This window comes from Corvus moneduloides, chromosome 2, assembly GCF_009650955.1.
Source record: "Corvus moneduloides isolate bCorMon1 chromosome 2, bCorMon1.pri, whole genome shotgun sequence".
Lineage (NCBI taxonomy): Eukaryota > Metazoa > Chordata > Aves > Passeriformes > Corvidae > Corvus > Corvus moneduloides.
In genome coordinates, this window is record NC_045477.1 from 55,602,719 (window position 1) to 55,625,453 (window position 22,735).

The following is a 22,735-nucleotide window of genomic DNA, read 5'->3' on the forward strand; positions in this document are numbered from 1 at the left end:
ACCCTAAAAATCATCCAGTTCCACCCCCTGTCATGGGCAGGGAGACCTTCCACTGGACTGAGTTGCTCAGGGCCTCGACCAGCCTGGCCTTGAACACTTCCAGAGATGGGGAGTTATGTCAGCAGAGGGTTCTCTGAGCACTAGAGCTGGCACAGGGAGGGGGCAGTTCTGTGTGGCTGTCAGTCGGGGATGAGAGGAGCAGACAGGGAGACCCCACCTGTTTTTCCAGTGGTAAGCTCTTCATATTGGAGCGATTGCTCGTGGAGCAAGGCCAATGCAAGGCAGGCAATCTTCACTTTTCTGCATGTTGTTCATATTTGTCATAAAGCTTTCCTTCTTTCTCAGTTTCCAGCTATTCTTTTTGCTCTGCTCTTGAGATTATCTGCCAGGGTTTCTCATTGGTATATTTTTTCCTCAAAGTCACCTCATCTAATTTCCTTCCATTTGTAATCAACTCACCTGTATTTATAGTTTTTACACTGGTATAGAATCAATGGCATTGACGTATAGCATAAGATGCATCTATCTGTATTAACTTACAATTACATAAAAATGAGATTTTCTTCTTTTTATTATTCCTTATAGGTTGCCTGTGGCTATGCACATACATTAGTGCTAACAGATGAAGGTCAGATATATGCCTGGGGAGCCAATTCATACGGCCAGTTAGGTACTGGGAATAAAAGTAACCAGTCTTACCCTACAACAGTTATTGTGGATAAGGACAGGTAATACTTACAGTCTTGCAATCAGACATTGGTTGACATGCTCTGAGAAGAACTACATAAAATTATGGTATTTTTAATCTATTTTTTGGGGAGAAGGAGCCTATAATTTTTTTCAATGGTTCATCTGCTAAATGTGAACAGAATTTTCACTGAAAGTGCTTGAATCTGCCCCATAACCATCCCTGTGAAAAAGAAACTGGATATTCTGAGCCTGAATGTGCTATTTTCTGCTTCGGCTCACACTGTACTTTACAGGCCTTAATTGCAGTTTCCCTTCAGTGGTGTAGTTTCATTGTTTGTTTGAAGTCAACAATAAAAGCTTTATTGTCTGTGAATATAAATTGTATTTTAATGTGCTACTTTTGACGAGAAGCATACTCAGAAGTAGTGAAGGGTGGACATCAGCAATTTGTGTTTTTTCTGCTATTAAATCTGGCTCATAACCCAGGAGAGAGAGAAAGGGAGGAGTTCTTTCTTAGCATTGTTGCCTAAAAATTAAGCTTAGATTTTTGCAAGTTTAATATTTTCCTCTGGGTCCTCGAGGGGTTAGTGGGGCAGTTATTTCTATTGCTATTGTAAAGCCATGTATGTATATGATCAGAGGTCTTGATTTTGGCCTCCTGTTGTGAATAAGAAGGAAAGTGAGATGTCCCTCTTAACCCTCTGTCTGAGCACGTCATTGTGAGGAAGTGGCATCGCTGCTCTGGTGATGAGACATGGCCTGATCTTGAACATTGCTATTTCTTTGTGTCTATTTGTGGTTTTGCTTAAAACATTGATTTTGTTTTTTCCAGACACTTAGGCCTCAGTTAAAATGTTACAATAATGATTTTAATACAAGTTTTAATGTTGCATGCTGCCTTTCCCTTTTGTTGGTCAGAATATGAATTCTTGGTGCCAGTGAAAATCTTGCCTCAATAAAGCCTGCAAGATTTGTGCATACAGCTTTAAACAAGTTGTTACCCTGCCATTATCCCCAGGCAGCTGGAAAACAAGTAAACAAGCAGTAGTTCAGACTGCAAAACAGTGGATTGTGTAATGCTGTACACAGTGGGAGTTTTGAAGTCCTAAATCAACCTTAGAATTAGAGACATAGCCTAGCTAAAAGACACTTAGAAGCAACTTTAAGTGCTGTTTGGTTCTAATATTTAATTTTAAAAATGAAAGTCCTTTACATGTAAGTAATAATAATTATATGAGTAAGATGAAGATGAAGTATGTTTAACTTTTTGGTTTATAAGTGTTACCAATAAGTAAAAAGGCTTTCATTAATTTTCAATTATAAGCCAAAAGGCAATTTTTTTTTAATGCCTCCTCATTTCCTTCTTCGTCTTCTCCAAGTATTTGTTCTCTACGGCTCAATGCAGCCACTCACCTCACTGTCCAGCACCACCAAGGACACTCAGAGACTTGAAACTCATCATAGCTTTGCTTGAGATGGCTGAGGGGTCAGCAGTGTGCTGCAGCAGATACAGGGCTCTACTGCCACTGTGGCTGCTTGCTCCCAAGATGCTTTTCCACAGAGAAAGTTTGACTGCATTCTCTTTGAAGAAACATTGCCAGCCCTTTTTAATTTTGCTATGTATGACCAGAAAGCATCCTTACTTACATGTGTGCTTACAAGCATGTCTTGCACCAGCAGAAGACAGGAGGCCGTGAGATTATTCACTGCATTTTGCTCTTAATGGGAGTGACCTGCTTTTATTCTTTTGTTTGCTTGTGAATTCAGAGTTATAGAGATCGCAGCCTGCCACTCTGCGCACACGTCGGCTGCCAAGACGCAGAGTGGCCAGGTGTACATGTGGGGCCAGTGCCGGGGCCAGTCCGTGACCTTCCCCCACCTCACCCACTTTGCCTGCACTGACGATGTGTTCGCCTGCTTCGCCACTCCCGCCGTCATGTGGCGCCTGCTCTCCGTAGGTGAGCTGAAATACTTCTTTTTCTGACATCTTCTAAGTAGAATCATTACTTCATAAAACAGTTGTGTGTGTTTGAAGCCTAAACTTAGTTTCTCTCAAAAATTTACACGGGGAAGTGTAGTCCTAGTGACATGTTACATATATGTAAGTGTAATACAGAATTGTAAAAAATTGCTAAAGCCTGATGGCAGTGCTAAGTAATTGTCCATTTTATTGATGTCGGTTATTTCTATGGGGAAATGCCTTAGGTTTGGGATGGGGCTTTTTTTGTATAACCTCTGTATGTGACTGTCCAGTGGCTCTGGGTGGAAAAGCTGAGTTTTAATTTGGAGATTTGAGGAAGCCATGCAGAACCTTAGGAACTCTGAAGCTTTCTTTGATGCTCTTAAGTAGACTGCTAAGAATTGAGGGACCCAAATTCCCGTGTTCTGAATTGGCCACAAGCATTCAATCTCATTACAAGTGATCATGACCTGGTCTTCTGAAGAGACAAGTTGCTGGATCTCAGATATTTGGTTAGCATTAAGATCTGTCTTGCTGGCCTTGACTAGAAAGAGTTAAGTATGCAGCATTGGCTACCAGAGAGCTCATTCTTCAGCTACAATTTAATCCCATAATGGTTTCTAATAAAGTTGCTGGGGTGTTGCTGGGTTTTTTTGTTTGGTTTGTTGGGGTATTTTTGTTGTTGTTTTTGTTGGTTTGGTTTGTTGTGGTTTTTGTTTGTTTGTTTGTTGTTGTTCTCGGGGGGTTTGTGGGGCTTTTTGGGGTTTTTTTGACCATGACTTCTTGGTCCCTTTGGAAATACCACTACTGCAGCAACGCTGTACCAAAGCATAAGGTGAAGCCTTACAGGAGGAAAAAGTTACTTTTCTTTTTAAACAAAACAAGTTTCAGATGCACTTTAAAAGCCACATTCTGATATGTGCCAAGTGGTCTGTTCAGCATCCCGGCACTATTCAGGGGCTCAGAGCAGGGTTCCTTGTGATGACACAGGGTATAGGATGCTGGCTATCAGGCCCTTATCATGTCTCCTGGGTTGTTTTTAGTTAGATGACTGTGCTGGTTTCAGATGTGCCTTTTTGCACACTCCAGGAGCTGAGTGTGACTGTCCTCTTCATCCTGTCCTACCTTGGCTAGTTGTCAGGACTGACTCACTATTGTTTGTTACCTGATGTATGCGTGGTGAGAATCCTCAGACAGCTGTGTCCTGGGATCTTACATCTGCTGACCTCGGTGCCATGGACATCTGCCATGCTTACAGCCCTCTCTGTTTTATTCTGGTGCTTCCACACCCAGGCATTCCCATTCTCTCCATGTTTGTGGCAGTTTGGACATTTCTAATACAATTCTTAGCACAGGCTGCTAAGGAGTTTTCTTGGCTTTGTGCCTTGTCAGTGTGAACTGCCTCTTCATTCCCTTCCTCTGGTTCCCCCTTCACTGCTGTAACAGTGAAATAAAAGCATGTGGTTTCCCTCTAAGCTGAACCCCACTATATTCAGTTCTCCTCTCATGGCTGTAGAAGTCATCTGGAGATGTATCTTGGACATCTGGATTGCCAGTTAACTTTGAAGAAGAGTTTCAGCTTTGCATTAGTTGTTAAAATGCTTACTTGTTTGGATAGCAGAGGTCTGAATAAATAAACCACATATTGTACAAAATAAAAACAAACAAAGTATTTTACAGTATCATTGTTTCAGAAATATTTCATTTTTCTTACCACTATATTGGATTTTTCTCACCCATCCATTTTACCTGTACCAACCCAAATTGGGTATACCTGACATTCTCTAAATGAAATGCAAAATGATTGTGCTAAACAAAGTGTAACAGTATCAAAGTGTGTGTGTGGGTTAAGCTTTTTCTAGAGCTTGTGGAGAAGGTCTTTCCATTTCCAGCTGAATACTATTATAATTTCTAGCTTGCTAGGTTACAGGACCTAGCATTTATGTAATTTTCTGTAGAGAACAACTAATTACTGACCCACAAGATCTGTATAAACCTATAATGAGTATTTATATGGTAAGAAGACAAAATGTTGTGATGGTTAAGAATGAGATTTGGGGGTGGAAGGGGTTGTTGATTTTTTTAGTAGTATTAAAGAAGATGGTTCTCTGAGTGTGATGAAGATTTGGATCAGTTCAGGAGGTAAAATTTTGTATGCAAATGATGAATGACTTCTCAAAGCTGTCTGGTAACTTTATAATGCAAATGTTATGTACACAGTGGGATATACAGATATATGACACAAACAGGAATATGCAGACATTGACACACTATGCTTCTAACACCATTAAGTCTAGGGAAAGCTATCCTTTTAGAATAGACTTGTAAGTGTTGGTATTTCCTTTTAGGGATATTGCACTGGGCAGTTTCACTGCAACCAGCAAGTTGTTTCTGTAATAGATTTATTTTTGCTGTAATATAATGTCTCCTCATGAGAGCATTTCAGAAAATTTTGTTATGATTTTTAATTGATCTTTTGAGGCTCTTATAGTAACTAACAGTTTTAATTTGAGATAATTTACTCATTAATGGTTGACAGTATTTTCTATCAGATGCAGCAGTAAACTTCTGAGACCTTTTTTTTTTTTCTGGCCTGATATAGATGAGTTAGAGGAGTGGAATTTACAGGTTTTTTAATAGAGATATTTTCTTGGAGCAGGAAACTAAAAAGAACTGAAGAAAGCTGTCCTTTCTTTGCTTTTCTGGCTCACACAGAATGCACAGGCTGCTGGGGGGTTTTACTAGCCTTAAGGAGATGTATTTATTAAGAGTGTTAATTGCTGACAGATACCCAGAATGTTGTAGTGGGAGATACTTGTATTGCTTACTACTTTATAGTAAGTCCCCTATTTATTCTAGAGCCTGATGACCATCTGACAGTAGCCCAGTCACTAAAGAAGGAATTTGACAACCCTGAAACTGCAGACCTGAAGTTCCTAGTGGATGGAAAATACATTCATGTTCATAAAGTTCTTCTCAAAATTAGGTAAGGAACAAACTGTATAAATTGTATAAACTAAACTGTGTAGTGTAGTCCACTGTGCTGAGTCATCACTGAAGAAAATTCTTGACTTATTCTTACAAATTCCCTTTTCCCTGAGTCAGGGATTCATCTGCTGTTCTTTGCTGTTACTCTCTGTCACTCCTTGTAATTATCAAACATGTTGCTCTACTACCTGTCTTTCCATCACTTCCCTCCATCTGACATCTATCCTCCTTTGTGCTGCCTAAATGGCCTTGACCATGATTTCCAATAACCTTGGTTATTGCTGCTGAGGAAAAGGCTCACTTACTTCTGCTGTCTTCCCAGTAGTTAAAATCAGTTTTTTTCCTTCTTTATATGTTTGGCTTCCTCCACCAGAATGATTTGAGGGGATTCTGTTTATTCTTGGCTTTCTTTCCTTCCACAGGACCCTTCAGTTGTTTCAGCAACTTCTGTAGGTGCTCTCCAGATTATCTTTTTTCTCCTTTTATGACAGATTTCTTGTTCTACTTGTTTTAAACCTTCTTATCAGTGAATTTGACTTTTAAGCTGGCTTCTCTTTTTGCAAGTTAAAACCACTTTACAGTGAGATTTGACATAAGCAGTTCTACAGAATGATCTCATTATTATTAACATGCAGAGAGATTAATTTGTTACTGCTGATGTGGTTTCTACTGGGATATTTTAGAGACACTGCTTTAGATCTCTTCTGCCTTGCCAACTGCTTCTGCTTCGTCCTCCTCATTGTTACAGTATTTTTTTCTCTTTGCTATTTTTTTCTCAAAATGCTTGGCTATCTCACTCAGTTTATCACCACTCTCATCTTCCTACTTTTGCTCCTGAGTCCTAGTAGTGATTTCTTGTATATTACTGTGTAAAATTGAAATTCCCTGTTAAGTCTTGCCTGTTCTTTTTTTGTTGGAGTTTTTTCTGCTCTCCTCTTACTGCATCGATTACCTGTATTACTTTTGTCTTCCCTTTACTGGCTTCATTGCTTGTACATTACACTCATGCCTATAGTCCACCCTCTTCATTTGGAATGCCATGTGTTCTCTATCAGATACCACCAAACCAAAATCAAATCTTGTGTATGCCCAAAATGTTCCTGAGGTTCTTTTTCCTGATAATCAGACTGTATGTAGCTTTCTGTTACTTCTTTTTTCTTGCTCTCTTTCTCAGATTATGTGGCATTCTCTGAAGGAAATATGTCTAATTCTAAAATAGATTTAAATATATGGTGTTACCAAAATACTATGAAGGAATAATAAAGCATCAGGCACAGTCTGTAAAATTAATATTTTGTTTGAGTGTCATGATGCAACTGGATCAGGGTATTTAAAATGGTATTTTGCAGCATTCGGCCTCTTCCAGAGCACTGTCATGAAAGCAGTGCTGGTACAAGTTCCTTTTCATTATCCAGTCCTTTCTTTACTGCTTATGAGGACTGCTTTCCATCTTGTCCTATTCCTGTTCTTGAACTGGATCCCCTTGTTGGTGGTTATTGGCTGGCGGTGGTGGCGAAATGTCCGGGAACGCCCGGCTCAGTGAGAGCAGCCCAAGGGCAGCGCTGCCTGCAGGAACAGATACATCCCAGTGTGTGGGTGGGACTCATCAGCTCTGCATTCAGCCAGCCAGAACTGGGCTGGGCTGTCCCTGATGGTAACAGGGAGAGAGACACTCCAAAGGATGAGTCACTCCAAGATGCTTTTCAGGCTGGAGGATGTGTGCTAACCAATTTTTATTTTCATTTACTTATTACTTTTTCAGGGATCAGTGTGTACCACCTTCTCTCTGACTTTTGTGTGGTGCCATTGGCGAACAGACCATTCCCAAGGTCTGATCCACGCTGGATGGATAGCATGGTCACCACTACTTAACATGAGGCTCTGGGAAGCAAAACAATGAGGTTTTTTTGGCTTCTCCCAATGCCAGAATGTGGTAACAGATATGCAGAAGCTAGATAATGACTTTTTCTTTCTTTATGAATTTGACAAGCGTTTCCATTATTTTACTAAAAGCCCCAAAATACTAAGATAAAAAAAATTATTTCAATAACCAGTAAAATGTGAAGAACTTAGGTGATTAGTTAATTGTTTTTCATTTGGATTTAAGTGATACTGTCTTTCGGTTGTAGTCTTGTCTCAGAGACATTAAAAGGAAACCATCCTACTTTTTATAGAAAAGTTTGAGTAAAAGAAGAGAAAATTTAGATGTGGGAGAGTTATAAATTAGTGTAGTACAAAAAGGTACAATTAAATTGTGGTTTTTATAGGAAAAGTTATCAGAGGTGGTGATATTCATTTATATCAACAAAAATTTTGAAAACAGTGCAAATGTTAGGATGCTTTTTAGGGAACAGTATGTTACACTACATTGTAAATTACTGTGAACAGCAAGTTGCAGATTACAGCTGTCAAAGGCAGTGCTTTGTCCTTGTTTGTATCTGTTACAGAAGTATTCAGACTTGTAAGAAAAAGGTGATGAAAGATCTGAGTGAGAGTGTCTTCGCTTTCAATAATTTATCCTTGAATATAATGATTAATGCTAAATTGTGTATGGACTCTGACACTGGAATAAATGATATCTAAAACTATTAATGATTTCCCTCTTCATTAGGTAGTGTTGGAGAAATCAGGGTCAAATGTCGGAATTATCTAAGTTAATTGTAAACTTTATCTGCTACGAGACAGGGAATAAAATTGATTGCTAATGTACAATGTAATTAAGAAAATGGCATCAAAACCAGATGGATAATCCTTATAGATATTGTAAGTAGAAATGGATCCTGCCATAAAATATTAACAACAAATAAAATTCTGAATTATATGTATCAGGCTTATAAGCCTTATAAGGCTTAAAGAAATTAAGATGTTCAAAGCAAGAAATCATGTAGCTAGAGGTTCTGCTTGTGTATTTAGTCTGTTAGGACTGATTTATTTTTTTACCAACTTCTTGCTGCAGCTCATCTTTCAAGCTTAACTCTTTACAGTGTACAATCTTTGTTCATGTTTTGTAGGTGTGAACATTTTCGCTCCATACTCAATAATGATGATGAAATTATAGAAATGAGTGAATTTTCTTATCCTGTTTACCGAGCCTTCCTGGAATACCTGTATACAGACAACATTAGGCTCCCTCCTGAAGATGCAATAGGTATTTGTCATAAATGTAAATTACTCTAGATTATTGTTTTTGAAAAGTTCAGTCTGTGTCATTACCAGGTAAGGAAAGCAGGGCTTGTTAATTTTAGTTTCATTAGCTCTTAAATCTTGAGGTTGGCAGGTGTCAGGAAGAAAGGATGCAGTAGCAGGAAACATGCCCAAGGAGAATGAGTGGTGGGCATGCAGTGAGATCAAAGATGCAAAGTTTTCAAAAAGAGCTCGTTGTTGCTCTTATTAAGAGCTTTCTTTTATTTAGAAAGGCACTAATGCCATCCTGAAACTTTTCTTGTTTGAGTAGCTATAGCGATTTTTGTTCCTGAACGAAAAGGGAGCTCTTCCCTGCATGAATTTAAGAGGATGTAATTGATGTCCAGAATGGGAACAAGAGAACAGAACACTTGCATAGTAATACAATGGTTCCTTTTTTGATACATCTGTAGGGGACCTTAAAAAATGCACACATCAGCTAGGGAAAAAACCAGAGCAAGTCTTTGATTAATTCAGCCTAAAACAAAAGGGTAGTTGATTAATTTGAAGAGACACTTGTATATTTTGCACCACAATAGTTAAAGCTGTATGAATTTTCACAGGGCTGCTAGATTTGGCAACACTGTATAGAGAAAACAGACTGAAAAAGCTTTGCCAGCAAACGATCAAACAAGGCATTTGTGAAGAGAATGCCATTGCTCTTCTTTCTGCTGCTGTCAAGTACGAAGCTCAGGTAAGAACTTCTCTTCAGGTAAGCAGTTGTTTTCTGAGAAATTAAGCTGCCTAATGTAAACATGACTGTATTTAACTGGTAAGGCATGATTACTGTAATTTCCCTTTCTGGCTTTCCAGATATTTGTTTTCCCCTTTTTAAGCTGTAAAATAAAAATTGAAAAACCCCCAGTTACTCGTGTTTTCTTCCTGGTCTTTTGGCTTGCACCTGTGAGTCAGGGTTCTTAATCTGCTTCCTGCTTTGTTGTGTGGCATGCAAATTTCTCACTGCCATTTACATCTCTGCCTTTGGATTTTGCCCTGTCTTTCAGTCCCTGAGTTCCTCACCCACTCATTTTGTCTGCCAGTGTCTGGTACAGTCACTCTGGTACTGACTTTTACAGGCAGTGGGAAAATTTACGTATAAAGTCCTTGCATATTTACACTTGTGCTTATATAAAAAAATCCATTTTGCAGTATTGTTTTCAATGAATTGTGCTGACATACAACAAATCACCTATTGTTAATATTCTCCCCATATCCTGTCATCCCCATATCCTGTGGTCCACCCTTGATTGTGGAATGTGTCACTAGCACTCAGCCTGTTAGCAGTGCTTTTTGGGTAAACAAATACTTTCAAAGATATTTTCCTTTTCTCATCTTCTTAGTGCTGTGATGATTGTGGAAGTAACTATGTGGTGGGTTTTATTATTCAAAAAGTCTGCTTATGTATTTTAGTCATAGGGGACATTGTTATAAATACCTTTCAGGTGTGGGAGGCAAGTAGAAGGAAGAGACTGAAACAAACACTGAGTTAAAAATGTTGCAAAAGTCAGTGCTGTATGGAGACAGCAAACTATAGGAGATAATTTTGTGTAGGAGTTGCAAAGGGGAGGCTGGAAGTCAGTGAGTTCTGTCCATTGAAAGGGGATAACAAGGGATTAGTAGTTAGTAAGATTACCAGCTGCCAGTTACAAGGCATTTGTAACCCAGGTGTCAGAAACAGAGGGCATGAACAGCTGGGGCAAAGACGAGCTGTGCTTTCAGTGTGCTGTGCTGGTACAAGCCCAGCATAGCAGGGAAGACTCTACAGGAAGGCATGACCCAGTAATTTGGTTCTCTTAACAGCAGATTTTTCATTAAAATTTTATTCTGTAGTTTCTCCTCATACAAGCTTTTCAACATTTTTGAACTCTTCAAAGCAGAAGTATTTTTAGTTGATCTGCATCTGGTGAAGTAGTTAAAGAGTAGTTAAAGATATGTTTATGTGTGTTGTGAAGTAGTAAACCTAGTCTGGACAAAGTACCAAAGTTCATAATGGCTGAGACATAGTAAAAGGGATTGGCTGGATAACTAAATAAGTGTTATCTTCCTTCTGTGATTCAGTATTTTACTCTTTCAAAACATGTTACAGTTTAACACAATTGTCAGATGATGAATTGGTTCACCTGCCCTGGCTGCAGCATGTGCCAAACTCGGGAGTGCATTGTTGCCCTCCTCCCTACACCCACAGCTCAGAAAGGGATGGAGTAGAATGGCTTTGGGGGAATGCAGCAAAGATTTCTTTATCAAAGACATGGGGATAGCCTCTGGCTAAGGATCTTCCAGTGTACTATATTAATATAGTAACTCCTGTTTTGAGAACCACGTGCAGTGTGTCAGGACTTCAGTAGAAAACTGTCGAAAGGATTATGAAAGAGGCCTCATATTTTGAAAGTTTGAAAAGATAGAATTCAATTTTTTTTGTCAATAAATGTGAAGACTGCAAGTGAAAGATTATAGTGGTGTGTGATATGCCATTCACATTACAAATTAAGACTGACTTGACTACTGTATGCATTGTTAGGATTTAAAATGCTTGAAAATATTTTTTCCTATCTTCAGAAAATACAAAGAGTTGCAACTACAAGTTACTTTAAAGCATATTTCTCATATACTCTGTAGCAAATTTTAGACTAATCATCTTCTATAAAACAGAATAAAAAAGACAGTATTTCTTGAAACTGCAAAATGAGTGACCAGGATTCTCTGTAATCTATGGTCGGTCCTCTTCATACCAGCACCAGAAAAGGCAAGTGCTGTTCATTTTAGTTAGCATAAAAGTTCACACATTGACTGTAAAGCAGCTCAGGTTCTGACAGTACCATTTCAGAAGTCTGCTGGAACTTAAGCTGTCACTGTCTTTGACTGTTTACGTTTTTTATTTCCTCTGGTTTTTTGCTTCTGCTATTCTCATTCCGTTTCTACTTTCCCAGTAGTTGATGAGAGATACTTCCTATACCATATATCTTCTTTAAGGATATTTTGTGCTTCATTTAAAGCTTTAATTAGATCTTGAAACATGGAATCTAAGGAAAAGGTTTCAAAAGGAAATGCACAGGTAGTCTTCTGAGTATCTTTCTACTATTAATCCCAGGCTACAATGTTTGTGTAGTTAACATAGAATTAAATTGGCATGGGTTACTCTTTTTGCTGTAACCCTTGAAGAGTTTATAGTTTGTGGATCAATTCTGACTTCCTTGCTGCTGGCTCTGGCTCTGGCTGCAGAAGGTAATGAATTTTCCTTCAGAGCAAGTTGTTGCAGAGGACCCAACTAAAGGAGACTGACCCAGTGTATGGACAGAAGGATTGCCACTGTTGTGAGGAGTTTGGGTGGGAAAAATGTGCGGTGTGCAGTTGTGGTTGTATGGCTTGTACCCATCCTGTGCTGAATAGCTGAGTGTACTCTTACAGTGAGACCAGAACAAGACAGAACCTTTTGTGCTATCCGGGAATCCCATTAGACAGAGGGATACAATTCCTAGGTTTGCCATGAAAGACACGTGTATCCTAACATGCTGTTTGTGTTCAGCAAGCATCATCGCATTTTGCATCATATTTTGTTTTTATTTCCAGCATGACTAGGATATCTGCTATTTTTCACAGGACCACTACTGAATGCAGTGCAGGGAGGAAAAGAAAGGAGTTATTGATGCTCTAGTAGTTCTGTGTGGGGCAAGTTGATGGTTTCACCCACTAATAACTTTTCTAATGAATGTGTAGTAAGTTCTAGTAAATGTGATGGAGTTCTAGAGTTGATTTAGGTGGCTACTCCTGTTTTTTCAAGTTGGCTTTATTGAGTAGTTTGTGTGAACAAATTTCATCCTGTCATTTGGGATCTCATCAAAAGGATCAGAAAAGGGTGAACAATCTGGTATATTCTCTGCTAAGTAAATGACAGATTTGAAACAAAATAATAATGTTAATGGATTTATCAATCATTCATGTTACAAATTACTCCAATTTGTTCCTAGGACTTGGAAGAATTTTGCTTCAGATTTTGCATAAACCATTTGACTGTTGTTACACAAACTCAAGGCTTTGCAGAAATGGACCATGACCTCCTGAAAAACTTCATTAGCAAAGCCAGCAGAGTGGGAGCATTCCGAAATTGAGGTCTGACTACTACCAAGCTGAAGAGCGTGTCCTCTTCCTTCCTGGAAATACTTCTCCTTTGGAGAACTTCTCCATGGTCAGAATGTGCAATGCTTTGGAAGGAAAGTCTTGGTGTCCATCAGCTTAGGGAGTGTGTGGAAGTCCACTAACATGTTGGCTTTGTAAGGACGGCTACAGTGTAGGTGTGTGGTGACTGTTGATTGCCAACAGCCAGAATTTAACACAAAAATCTAATGTAGTAACTACCCTTTCCCTCTCAAGCAAACTAAGCTTGTCATTATCTAGTCTGTCTAATTTTTAAATTTTTTTTAAACAGTCTGTGTTTGGATTTTATGGGACAGTGACCTGTTTGCTGCTAAAACTTCCATGGTGTCCTTTTGTCTCAAAACTCAGTTAATATGCCATAGTGGGCTTCTTTTTGTCTGGTTATAATTCAGTGAAGATACAAACTTGTTTTTCTGGACGTGTGGTAAAACAACGTAAGTTCTTTAGGGTGAGAGGCTTTTTGATTTGTAGGAGGATATGTCTCACTTGGTTGTTGTTTGGAGTTTATTTATGAGGAGCTTCAGCAGGGTATTACACTTCTGAGTTCCCAGCACCTGTCTCATATTTTAGCCAGAATGTAAAGAATCTCCCTTTCCATTATACCAGGCATGGTCCCTGGCACCCCAATGGAAGCACTCACCAAGTTTGTCTGGATGTGAATTGTCATGCTGTGAGTTTTGCTACTAAGAAAACCACCTAGTTACAAACCCAAACAAGATTTCAAAAAAAGGAAGTTCTGCTTGAGGCTTATTTATTCCTGTCTTACTATCTCTCAGACAGATCAACTTCAGAAAAATGGAGAAAAAGGTGATTTTGAAGTGGTAACTTCAAATTAATTGAATTCATGAGTGAACTGACACTATATTCCAGATGGTGATAAAGGCACCTTGTCCAAATACAGCGTTTCAGATTCTCCTGTGGTCAGAGCTGCGAGGTGCCCATACCACTTTCCTTTCAGGGCTGTTCAGGAGAGAGGAGGTGCCCTCTGGATACGCCTCTCTCCCAGCACTGATCATCGGTGGCTAAGGTAGAGGAGATGCTTCATTTCTAACTGGCTGCAGCGAGGTAAGGTGAAAACCCCATCCAGTGCTGCACGGAGGGGGGTCTGCCCCATTACAGAAGGTGGGGAGGAGCTCATGGAGCATTTACTTGAATTTTCTAACAGGTAACTATGAATTCACCCTGAGAATTTCTCTTAAAGTTCTGGCTGCGTGAAGTGACTTCAAGTGCCTTTTGCAGTATTTTATGGGAAAGACAAAAAGCTGGATGCCAGGCTCAGTACACTAATTACATAAGTAGTCATGCAACCTTTCTGCAGGTCCCTGCTGTGCCACAGCATCCTTCAATGACTTTTTCTAATCCTCAAATGTGGTCGCTAAGAACTTAATTCCCTTAAATTATCACATCCTCATGTCTAAGGTAGAAATAGCTGTTCCTTACTATATTGGAGGCTCATTTCTCAAACAATCCTGTTCTTTGAGGAAGAGTAGGAGGAAAAGGAGCAGAAAAGCAGTAGTGAGTAGTGCCCTCCACCCCAGACCCTGTGGGTGTGAGTGGAAAGGTGAAGCACACAGACAGCAGAATTTACTTAGGAGGAGGGTGATGAGCAAATATTTTGGAAAATGCTGTGGTAAACATTTACTTGTGTTTGAGACATTTGCCTCAGACTCTTACTAGAAATACACTGGATCATCTACTGCTAACAAGCACATTCTGCCACCCCCTCAGTGATGAGTACGACTTCCTCCAGCAGCATTAAGGCTGTTCTTAGCAGCTGTGTCAGTATTTTGTATTCAAACAGAAGTGGTCAAAACCTTTCCAGTACATAATGCAGATTCATCAAAACCACAACGTTCCTGGGGGAGGAGATGAGTTTTGGTAAGTTTGTGTTGAGAAGCACTTGACACCAGCACCCAGATAGAGGTTACTGCAGACAGTAAAACAGGGTCCTGGTAGGGCACAGCTTTACCACAAACCCTGTGTGCTCTAGCCCAGCCCTGGTCATACCAAAGCATGGACGCGAGGAATTCTATGTCAGCCAAGGCTGCACATCGCTGGTTAAGCCTGGGATGCCAGATTCACCTGCCAGCATTTCCTTAAGAGTAGCAGTCCATGGAATGAGGGTGTACAACCACATCCCAGCCTTGGGGCAGCAGCTGGCACCAGCCCGATGGCATCACACTGGCACACATCCAGTCTCACTGGGAAATGGAACCAGCTGGGCACCTACACCCCTGGTACTGGCTTGTCAGTGGTCACTCCAGCTTTCCTACAGCATGTGGTACAAAAGGTCTCTCCACACATTTCTGTTTTACTCAAAAGAATCAAACAAAAAACTATAAATGTGAAATGATGAGGGGTTTTTGACTCAACATCTGATAAGAAACCTTATCTGGCTCCCTGGAGGCACTACTGCATGGAATGATAGCACTGGAGAGGGACACCACTCTCCAGTATTGCCTCAAGTTCATGAAGTAGTTGAACAGTTACTGCAGCTGAGATGGCATGCTGCTTGGAACAAGGCATTTTTGGCTTAATATAACCAAGTGCCATTTTTTTTCCAATTTATTTCTTTGCTGCTCATAACTTCCAACTAACCATACACATTAAAGCCTACTTGCACTTTCAGAATAATTGACAAAGCCTGTAATTGTGAGAAAAGGCATCTCTGGACTGAGTGAGGGTGAGTCTAAAGATCCAGTGTGTCAGCATTGGCTTTTATTCTGTGTCAGCTGACCTGGATGTAATAGTATTACATTCATAGAAACATTTATTTATTTAGTTTTTTAATTTTCGTTGCATGCATTTTCAGGTCAATGTTCAAAAAAAAAAGTCCTAACTGGCTTAGGTGGTTAAATGTGGGTGCATGGATGTAAATATGTGCTTGAAACCCAACCATGGGACATTTCAGAAGAAATTAGGGATGCATTTTACTGTTGTGAGATAGTCTGCAACCACCTTGTTTGTGGATCTTGCAGGTTAAATACTTAATAAAGTATTGTTCTGTTTTAGGATACCACAGACAAAAGGTATTTATTAAAAAGTGAAAATATGGTCAAGCATAAACTGTGTCTGGGGTTTAAATAAAGAGCAATGTTCCACTTTCCAGAAAGGAGTCTGGAGAGACAAAGAAATTAGATGGGTAGGGTCATTTAAAGGTTCTCCTAAGTTACTGAAGCTAAAAGCCAGCACTGCATTGTCATCTAGTACACACCTGTAGAGTTTTGTTACAATGCTTGGTAACTATGTAAACTGCTGTTTTTATATGATCTGAACAATTATTTGCCCCATAGAGGCAGGATTCATTGGCTACCACCCAATGATGTAGAAAGTTTACAGCCTGAACATAAATGATTTTTTGTTTCTTTACAAACTTACCCGGTTTAATAGACCATTAATAAAAATGTCATAGTATTTAAAACAGTACGAGTGGGATTTTTTCCTTTCTTTTCAGTAAAAATGAAGAAAATTTGATGCTTCTAGACTGAGTTAACTGTGTGTGGGAGAAAAGTAAACCAGATTAATATTTCACAGAGGTACCTTAAAGGTTATTTGTGTTCTTCAGGAAATCACTGTCACCAGATAACACATTTGTAAGCTGGAGAATTTGCTCAAGTGTATCAATGCCCTTATGCCTTATTAGTGACTTAATACATTGCTATTAATAAAATGGTCCTCAGAACACCAATCATCATTTCTTAAGCAAATGCACATTATGACCAGCTTGTTACATTTTAAAATATTTCAGCTTGTACTGTGCACTGGTATCACACAGCCATAATCTTCTCCAGCTGCTTCACATTTGATACAGGTGTCTTCCTGCAGCCACTCCTGTACCTGAAATTGTGCATTTACACGTTCCCTGCAGCTGTCCCAGTACCTGTGAGGCACCTGCTGTTTAGTGCAGCCCCTCTGCACAAGCACTACCTAAGCACAAAATTCTTCACTTGCAAAGAAGGCAAAGGCAGTGAGGAAGAAATAAATTCCTATGACATATAAGAACAAACAGCATTTGGAAACAGTGGACAGCAGGAAGATCATAAGGTATAAAACATCAAATTAAGAGGCTGGGAGTCAGCTCATCCACCTTCAGATGGCTACACAGCCAAACCAATAGATTAAAGTCCCTTAAGCACGAGTGGATAGAACAGGCCTTTCCAGGATGCAATTTACCTGACCTCATCTTACACCCAGGGCTTAGGCTTTCTACAGGAACGGCTGCTTGTTGTTAAGCACCTAAAATGGCCATCGTATTTTGTGTCCAACTTCTGCTGTGATTCCTAATTTTCTTTTTTCCTGGAACAGTTTCAATTTTCCAGGCCATTTTTAGTACAGCAAGGTCTCACTCTAAGAAGAGTGCTGTAAAACACAGTAAGATTTCCATATCTAATAAAAAGCCATTGGTTTCAATACACATTTATTTGCATAGGTACCATATGAATATAAGAAAATTACTGACTATAAATCCTTTAAAAGCTATTTTATTTATCTTGAAAGGAGAGAAACTGATTAGTTGTATAAAATAATATTGTACATTTTATGTAAAGCCTTCAGTCTGTTTGAACAAAAAAAAAAAATACATTGTCACAGTAAAGAAATAATGAAGCTGTTTAGATACTGGACTGTATCATCCCTCTAGCCAAAGGAAGAGTCTTGACTGCTGTAACAGAGCTTACAGTCAGTGTACCCCAATGTTAACATATATCCTGTCTGTAAAACTGCAAAAAGTGAGAAAATAAACATAAGGTACTTATGGAAGTCTGGAAACTTCTGTACATTTTTCAGTAGGAAAATTGAAGCCATACTGAGTCTAAAAAAACCCTCAATAGTATTTTAAAATTAATTTACAATCAGTTTGCTGCTCATGTAATTTTTAGTAGCTCTAGGGTTAGCTTTGAATTAACACAAGAATGGATCTTTAAAAAACTTCCTACTATAAGTATTCTAGGATCAGCTAAGCAATCTGTAAATAAGCTACCTGGAAGATGTTGGTTTAAAACATTTGTGTCATGAACACCATGCTTTTCTACTGTACCCGTTCCTAATTTAAGTAGCTGCAAAAGTTAAATTTAATAAAAATGGGTAATTTTAAAGCAAGACAATTTATTTGCTTATGTTTTAATCCATTGTAAATAAAACATGTGCTTTTGTTAATTGGGTATTTTACAAAACTTTGTTGTGGCAAGGAAAGTTCCAGTATCTGAATCAATAACTTACAAACACAAAAGATGAAAAAAGTATTGGATGGTTTTGTTTGGGTTTTTTTGCTAGTTGCAAAATTCACAAGTTGCTCAATTAACTGCCTTTTCAGTGAAGTAAGGCAGATTGATTTTCCCAACGTGGGTTTACCACGTTCAGGTATTTGCAGATGCTGCAGTAAGGCCAATGGGAGATGCCCTGTGCTTTTAGAGAGCAGGCTACCCTTACCTGGAACCCAGCTGGAGACACTCAGCTTCCAGCTGTTTCTCAAGCTGTTTGGCTTGGCTACAGTTAGGTGGAAATTCAAAGAAATCAAGAAAATTCTACATCATTAGAATTTTGAAATCTTGTGTGTACCAGGTATGGTTTGGGTTTGTTGTTTTGTTTGGTTTTGCTTTTTTTAAAATACTTGAGATTTCCCACGATAGGAAAGGGCACATCAATTACTCTGCATATGGGAAGAAACTTCAGCTTCTGGGAAGATTCTCTGTAGGATTCTGGGGTGAATCTCTGTGGGATTCACATTCCATGAAATTCAAACTGAGGGACAGTGTACCTGCCCCTCTGAAGTGACAGTGGGGTGAGAGCTGGGGAAGCAAAACTACAAAATGCCAAGTGTTGGTTTCAGTAGTAAGGCTGCGAAATGAGTTCACTTTGAATTCAGGTTGTACTCCTGAGGTGAGGCCCCGACTCTGCAAGGCCCCCAGCTGCTCTGCAGTTTAATTTCATGGGAATTTGATGTGCTAATTATGACCAGAGACAGAAATCTTTGCAGTAAGTGGCCCACCATTTTCAAAATTTTCAAGTGATGAAAATCTAAAAATCAAATCTAAGAAACAAAATTAGTGCATTTCAAATCATTCTAGCTAACATTTAATCTTCAGACATAAAAAAATCAATCCAACAAGACTGAACTGGCTTAAATCAGTAATGCTGCAACAGGAAATTCAGACACTTTCCAAGACTTTAAAAATCCTCAAAAAAAATATAAATTAAATTCAGTGGCTTACATTGTATGTATGCTACATCATAAGACAAAGTATCATGGAAAACATTTAACAATTTAAAAAGTACAAATGCTTTCAACTAGCAGTTTGGAATTAAAAGCAACTAAAAAAGCAACTCTATTAATGAAGGCTGTAAAACAAAAACAATCTTAAGAGGGCCAGCAGTGCAGCCCCTTGTCCTGAGGAAGAATCTCACTTTTCTTCACTGGCTGAGGTATCATTTCCATCATTGAGCTTCTGCTTTTGCATTCTTGTTCGAGTAGATGCTACAAAAAAACCCAACAAACAAAAAGAATGAGGTATTTTCTTCATAATTACTTCAGACTGATTATTGGGAAAATTTGTAATGACACAAGGAATAGAAGTACATTCTATTGTAAACGAACCAAATCGCTCATTATAGGATAAACACCTAATTTTGGATTGTTTCAGCCGTTCTTGCTCCATCTTACAGATCTTACGAAATTCATTCCATCTGTTCACTCCAGTTCTCATTGTCCCTGTCCCCTCACTGTGTCTGTTTCCATCCTCAAGGAGGGCAGATGGTTTGTGTCACACCGGGAATCTCGCCTTGTAGCCAGGCAGATGCTGTGGGCTGAGCACTGCCCACATCCCTGAGACAGCCTGCCCAGGAATGCCTTTTCCCCCCAGTGGCACACACTAACACCACTGGACATGAGACAGAACTCTCCTTCTTAACCTCTGCCATAAGTAAACACTGAAACATTTTCCCTATCTTAAAATAAAGGAGAGGTGCCTGGATCCACACTCATACCTATTTTGATGAGCAAGGTAAGAGTTTTTAATGGGCAAATCTGCTCAGCTGCAGAGCTCAGATTCTGCCATAGAGTAAGAATGCCTGGCCAGGCCAAGTGTGCTCCTTTACATGAGTGGAAAATACAACTCAGATGTGGGGGTTGGGGCCGTTTTGCTTTTCATGAGCTAGATTTGAGTTTCATTTTGAAACAGAAAAGTGATCCCATAAGATCTGAAAGAAATGCTGACCCACAGTAGAAGAAAAAAGCAGTCTCAGACGTTTCAATATAAAAGACAGCAAAGCAACAAAACCACTCTATATGGTTTTCCTGTGTACATAAATTTCCATTTTGTAATCTGCATTTTCAAGATTAAATGCAGCATGTACAAAAGCTAAGCAAGCTACCCAAATCACATTGGTGTTGAGCAGTGTTTTCATCTGGGTGGGCCCAAGGCACTCAGTGCTGTGCAGATTATGAGAAAAGTAATACTCACTCATTTCTGCAAGCTTTTGTTGGAACTTGGACTCCTGGGGTAGGTGTTTGCTGCAGACAGAAAGCATAAGGTTAAGTTAATAAGAACAACTTTTTACCCTCGTAACCTAAACTTTAAATCAAGGGGAGTGACTTCTGACATCGAAGCATGTAACTGAGGGGCTTCATGCTTCCATCTCTCTTTGATACAGCTGCTAAACCTCACGAATTAACACAAGATAGGATATCAGGAAGAAGTTAGGATGAAGACCCTGGGAACCAAATATATGCAAGATCTCTGAAAAGACCAGGACAATCTCTCACCTTCCATCTGCCTCATCTTGCCCCTCTATATCAAAGCGCAGCCTCTTCAGTGGCTTCGGGGCAGCAGCACCTACTTCTGCACTGCGCTTCAGCTGGCACTCACTGTTGCACAACATCTGGTTTATTTTTTGAAACTTTTCAGAAGTCTGAAGTGACAAGAAAATAGGGAAAGAATTGCCAATAAATCCTGAAACCACTCCAACTTCCAGATGATCCACAAAAAATTAGAAGTTCTAAAACACTGGAGTTTTAAGAACTCTTATCTTGTGCCAAAGCAACTACAATAAAACGCAACACATTTTAAAAATGAAGTCTGGATATTTGAAAGGAGTTAACAGAACTTCCCTATAATTACTATATTAAAGCAGACACACTCACTGGCCAGCTCTAGAGATGTGAGCAGGCTATCCCATTCCTCCAAAAGTTATATGCATTTAAGACCAGACATTGAAAACATTAAAACTCACCCCAAATGATTCTCCAATTGACACCAAAATTCTGCCAAATGAAGAAGAAAAGTTGAAGCTACATTTTACAATAACAGAAGCATCCACTAATTTGCACAGGTTAGCACAACGCATTAACAAGGTCTCTTCCTCTCTCCCTCTCTGCATTAACAGTGCAAATCCATACTGTGCTTTACTGTGTTGAGACATTTCTCTTTGAGCCAGTGAATGCTGAATCACCAAATGAACTGAATCACACAGACAGAAATGAAATTGTGGCTTGAAAGAATCAGAGGCCCCCATAGTCTGTCCCGTAGGAGCAGGAAGACCCTTCAGTGCTGGGTACCCAGACTATCATCCTCTTATCTTTACCTTTAGGTGTTTGCTAATCAACCTAAAATACACAATAACATTTAAACTTCTGTGCACGGTGGGACTCACTTGATCCTAGCCTGAAAAGCCACTGGAAACTGGTACATTTGCTGTCATCCTCATCTGCTAAGAACTAAAACCAACAGTTTAAAATGTTCTGTTCAGCCAGCTAAATGAACATTTTGTTGCAAAAAAGTATTTTCCCTTTAAACATGCTGACAAAGCTCATCTGTGTTTTTTGGGAGTGATGCAGGGTCCAAGCCAACAACATTTAAGCAACCAGGTGAGGAAACTCCTCTTAAGTGGGAGGTAAAAAAAAAAAAAGAAAAAAAACAACTAACAAAAAAAACTCCTTGAGCACAACAGAAAAGCATTGAATGATGAATAAAGATTCCAAATGCAGGACAAAAACTATTAACCAGAAATTGCATGATAGCCACAGACTGCTGACAAACTAGATTGTGCAGGTTTTCCAATTTTCTTCCACTAAAATCCCTCAAATACCTTAAATTTAGTCAAAGAAGTACTTGTCAACAACGTACCTAGACCTTGGAGTCATCTTTGTGGGTGACTGAAACCCATCAGAGAATTTGTATGGGCTCTTCAGAGGTGAGATGTAGATGTTATTGCCAGCAGGAACACGCCGAGGAGAGTTGGAAAACTGGTAAGGACTGCGAGGAATATGTGGGATAGGTGACAGAGTGGGAGGCTATAAAAATAATAAAATTATCATAAGGATTTATTGCCTGTATATTTCTAGTCTGTTGAATAAGGAACAGAGCTAATGGCTTACCCTGCTGGAAGCATACTGCAAAATGTTTGTTTTCAGCTTCTGCATAAACACTAAGTTGTAAAAGACTATGATGGAGTCATACTGTTCTTCCCGGATAAGAACACGTTTGAAAGTCTGCGTAGGGTGAGAAAATCATACACAGATTTAAAAAAACAAAAAAACCCCGGAACGATAATTTTACATTTGACAGACTCATAAAGTCACTCAAAGTCTGTGTTAGATTAAGAGCTAGGATAGCACATGGGTTGTATGCAAGCCATTGTAACTTCTCTGAACTGTTGGGGACTTTTCCAAACATGTATGAGCACCAGTACAAGCACCTACTTCATTAACTGGCACAGCCCCTTGGTGGGAACACAGTTCTAACATTTTCCAAATTTAAGAACAATTTG

The 22,735-nt window shown here is 39.2% G+C and overlaps 2 protein-coding genes across 3 annotated transcripts in view; one reads left to right on the forward strand and one right to left on the reverse strand.

Annotated features, from left to right (window-relative positions):
- Positions 1–16,399, forward strand: part of RCBTB2 (RCC1 and BTB domain containing protein 2) — a 32,344-nt gene extending 15,945 nt beyond the window's left edge. For both annotated transcript variants that reach the window (XM_032099751.1, XM_032099750.1), the window contains 6 exons: positions 586–728; positions 2,458–2,648; positions 5,510–5,636; positions 8,650–8,786; positions 9,385–9,515; positions 12,787–16,399. In XM_032099751.1, the coding sequence (XP_031955642.1) occupies positions 586–728; positions 2,458–2,648; positions 5,510–5,636; positions 8,650–8,786; positions 9,385–9,515; positions 12,787–12,927 (870 nt within the window). In that variant the 3' untranslated portion in view covers positions 12,928–16,399. The remainder of the gene's footprint in view (positions 1–585; positions 729–2,457; positions 2,649–5,509; positions 5,637–8,649; positions 8,787–9,384; positions 9,516–12,786) is intronic.
- Positions 16,400–17,438: 1,039 nt separating this feature from the next.
- RB1 (RB transcriptional corepressor 1) overlaps positions 17,439–22,735 on the reverse strand; it is a 71,310-nt gene continuing 66,013 nt past the window's right edge. The window contains exons 22-27 of the mRNA XM_032099749.1: positions 22,344–22,457; positions 22,093–22,259; positions 21,200–21,230; positions 20,733–20,878; positions 20,431–20,480; positions 17,439–19,445 (exon numbers count right to left, since the gene is read on the reverse strand). Of these exons, the coding sequence (XP_031955640.1) occupies positions 19,372–19,445; positions 20,431–20,480; positions 20,733–20,878; positions 21,200–21,230; positions 22,093–22,259; positions 22,344–22,457 (582 nt within the window). The 3' untranslated portion in view covers positions 17,439–19,371. The remainder of the gene's footprint in view (positions 19,446–20,430; positions 20,481–20,732; positions 20,879–21,199; positions 21,231–22,092; positions 22,260–22,343; positions 22,458–22,735) is intronic.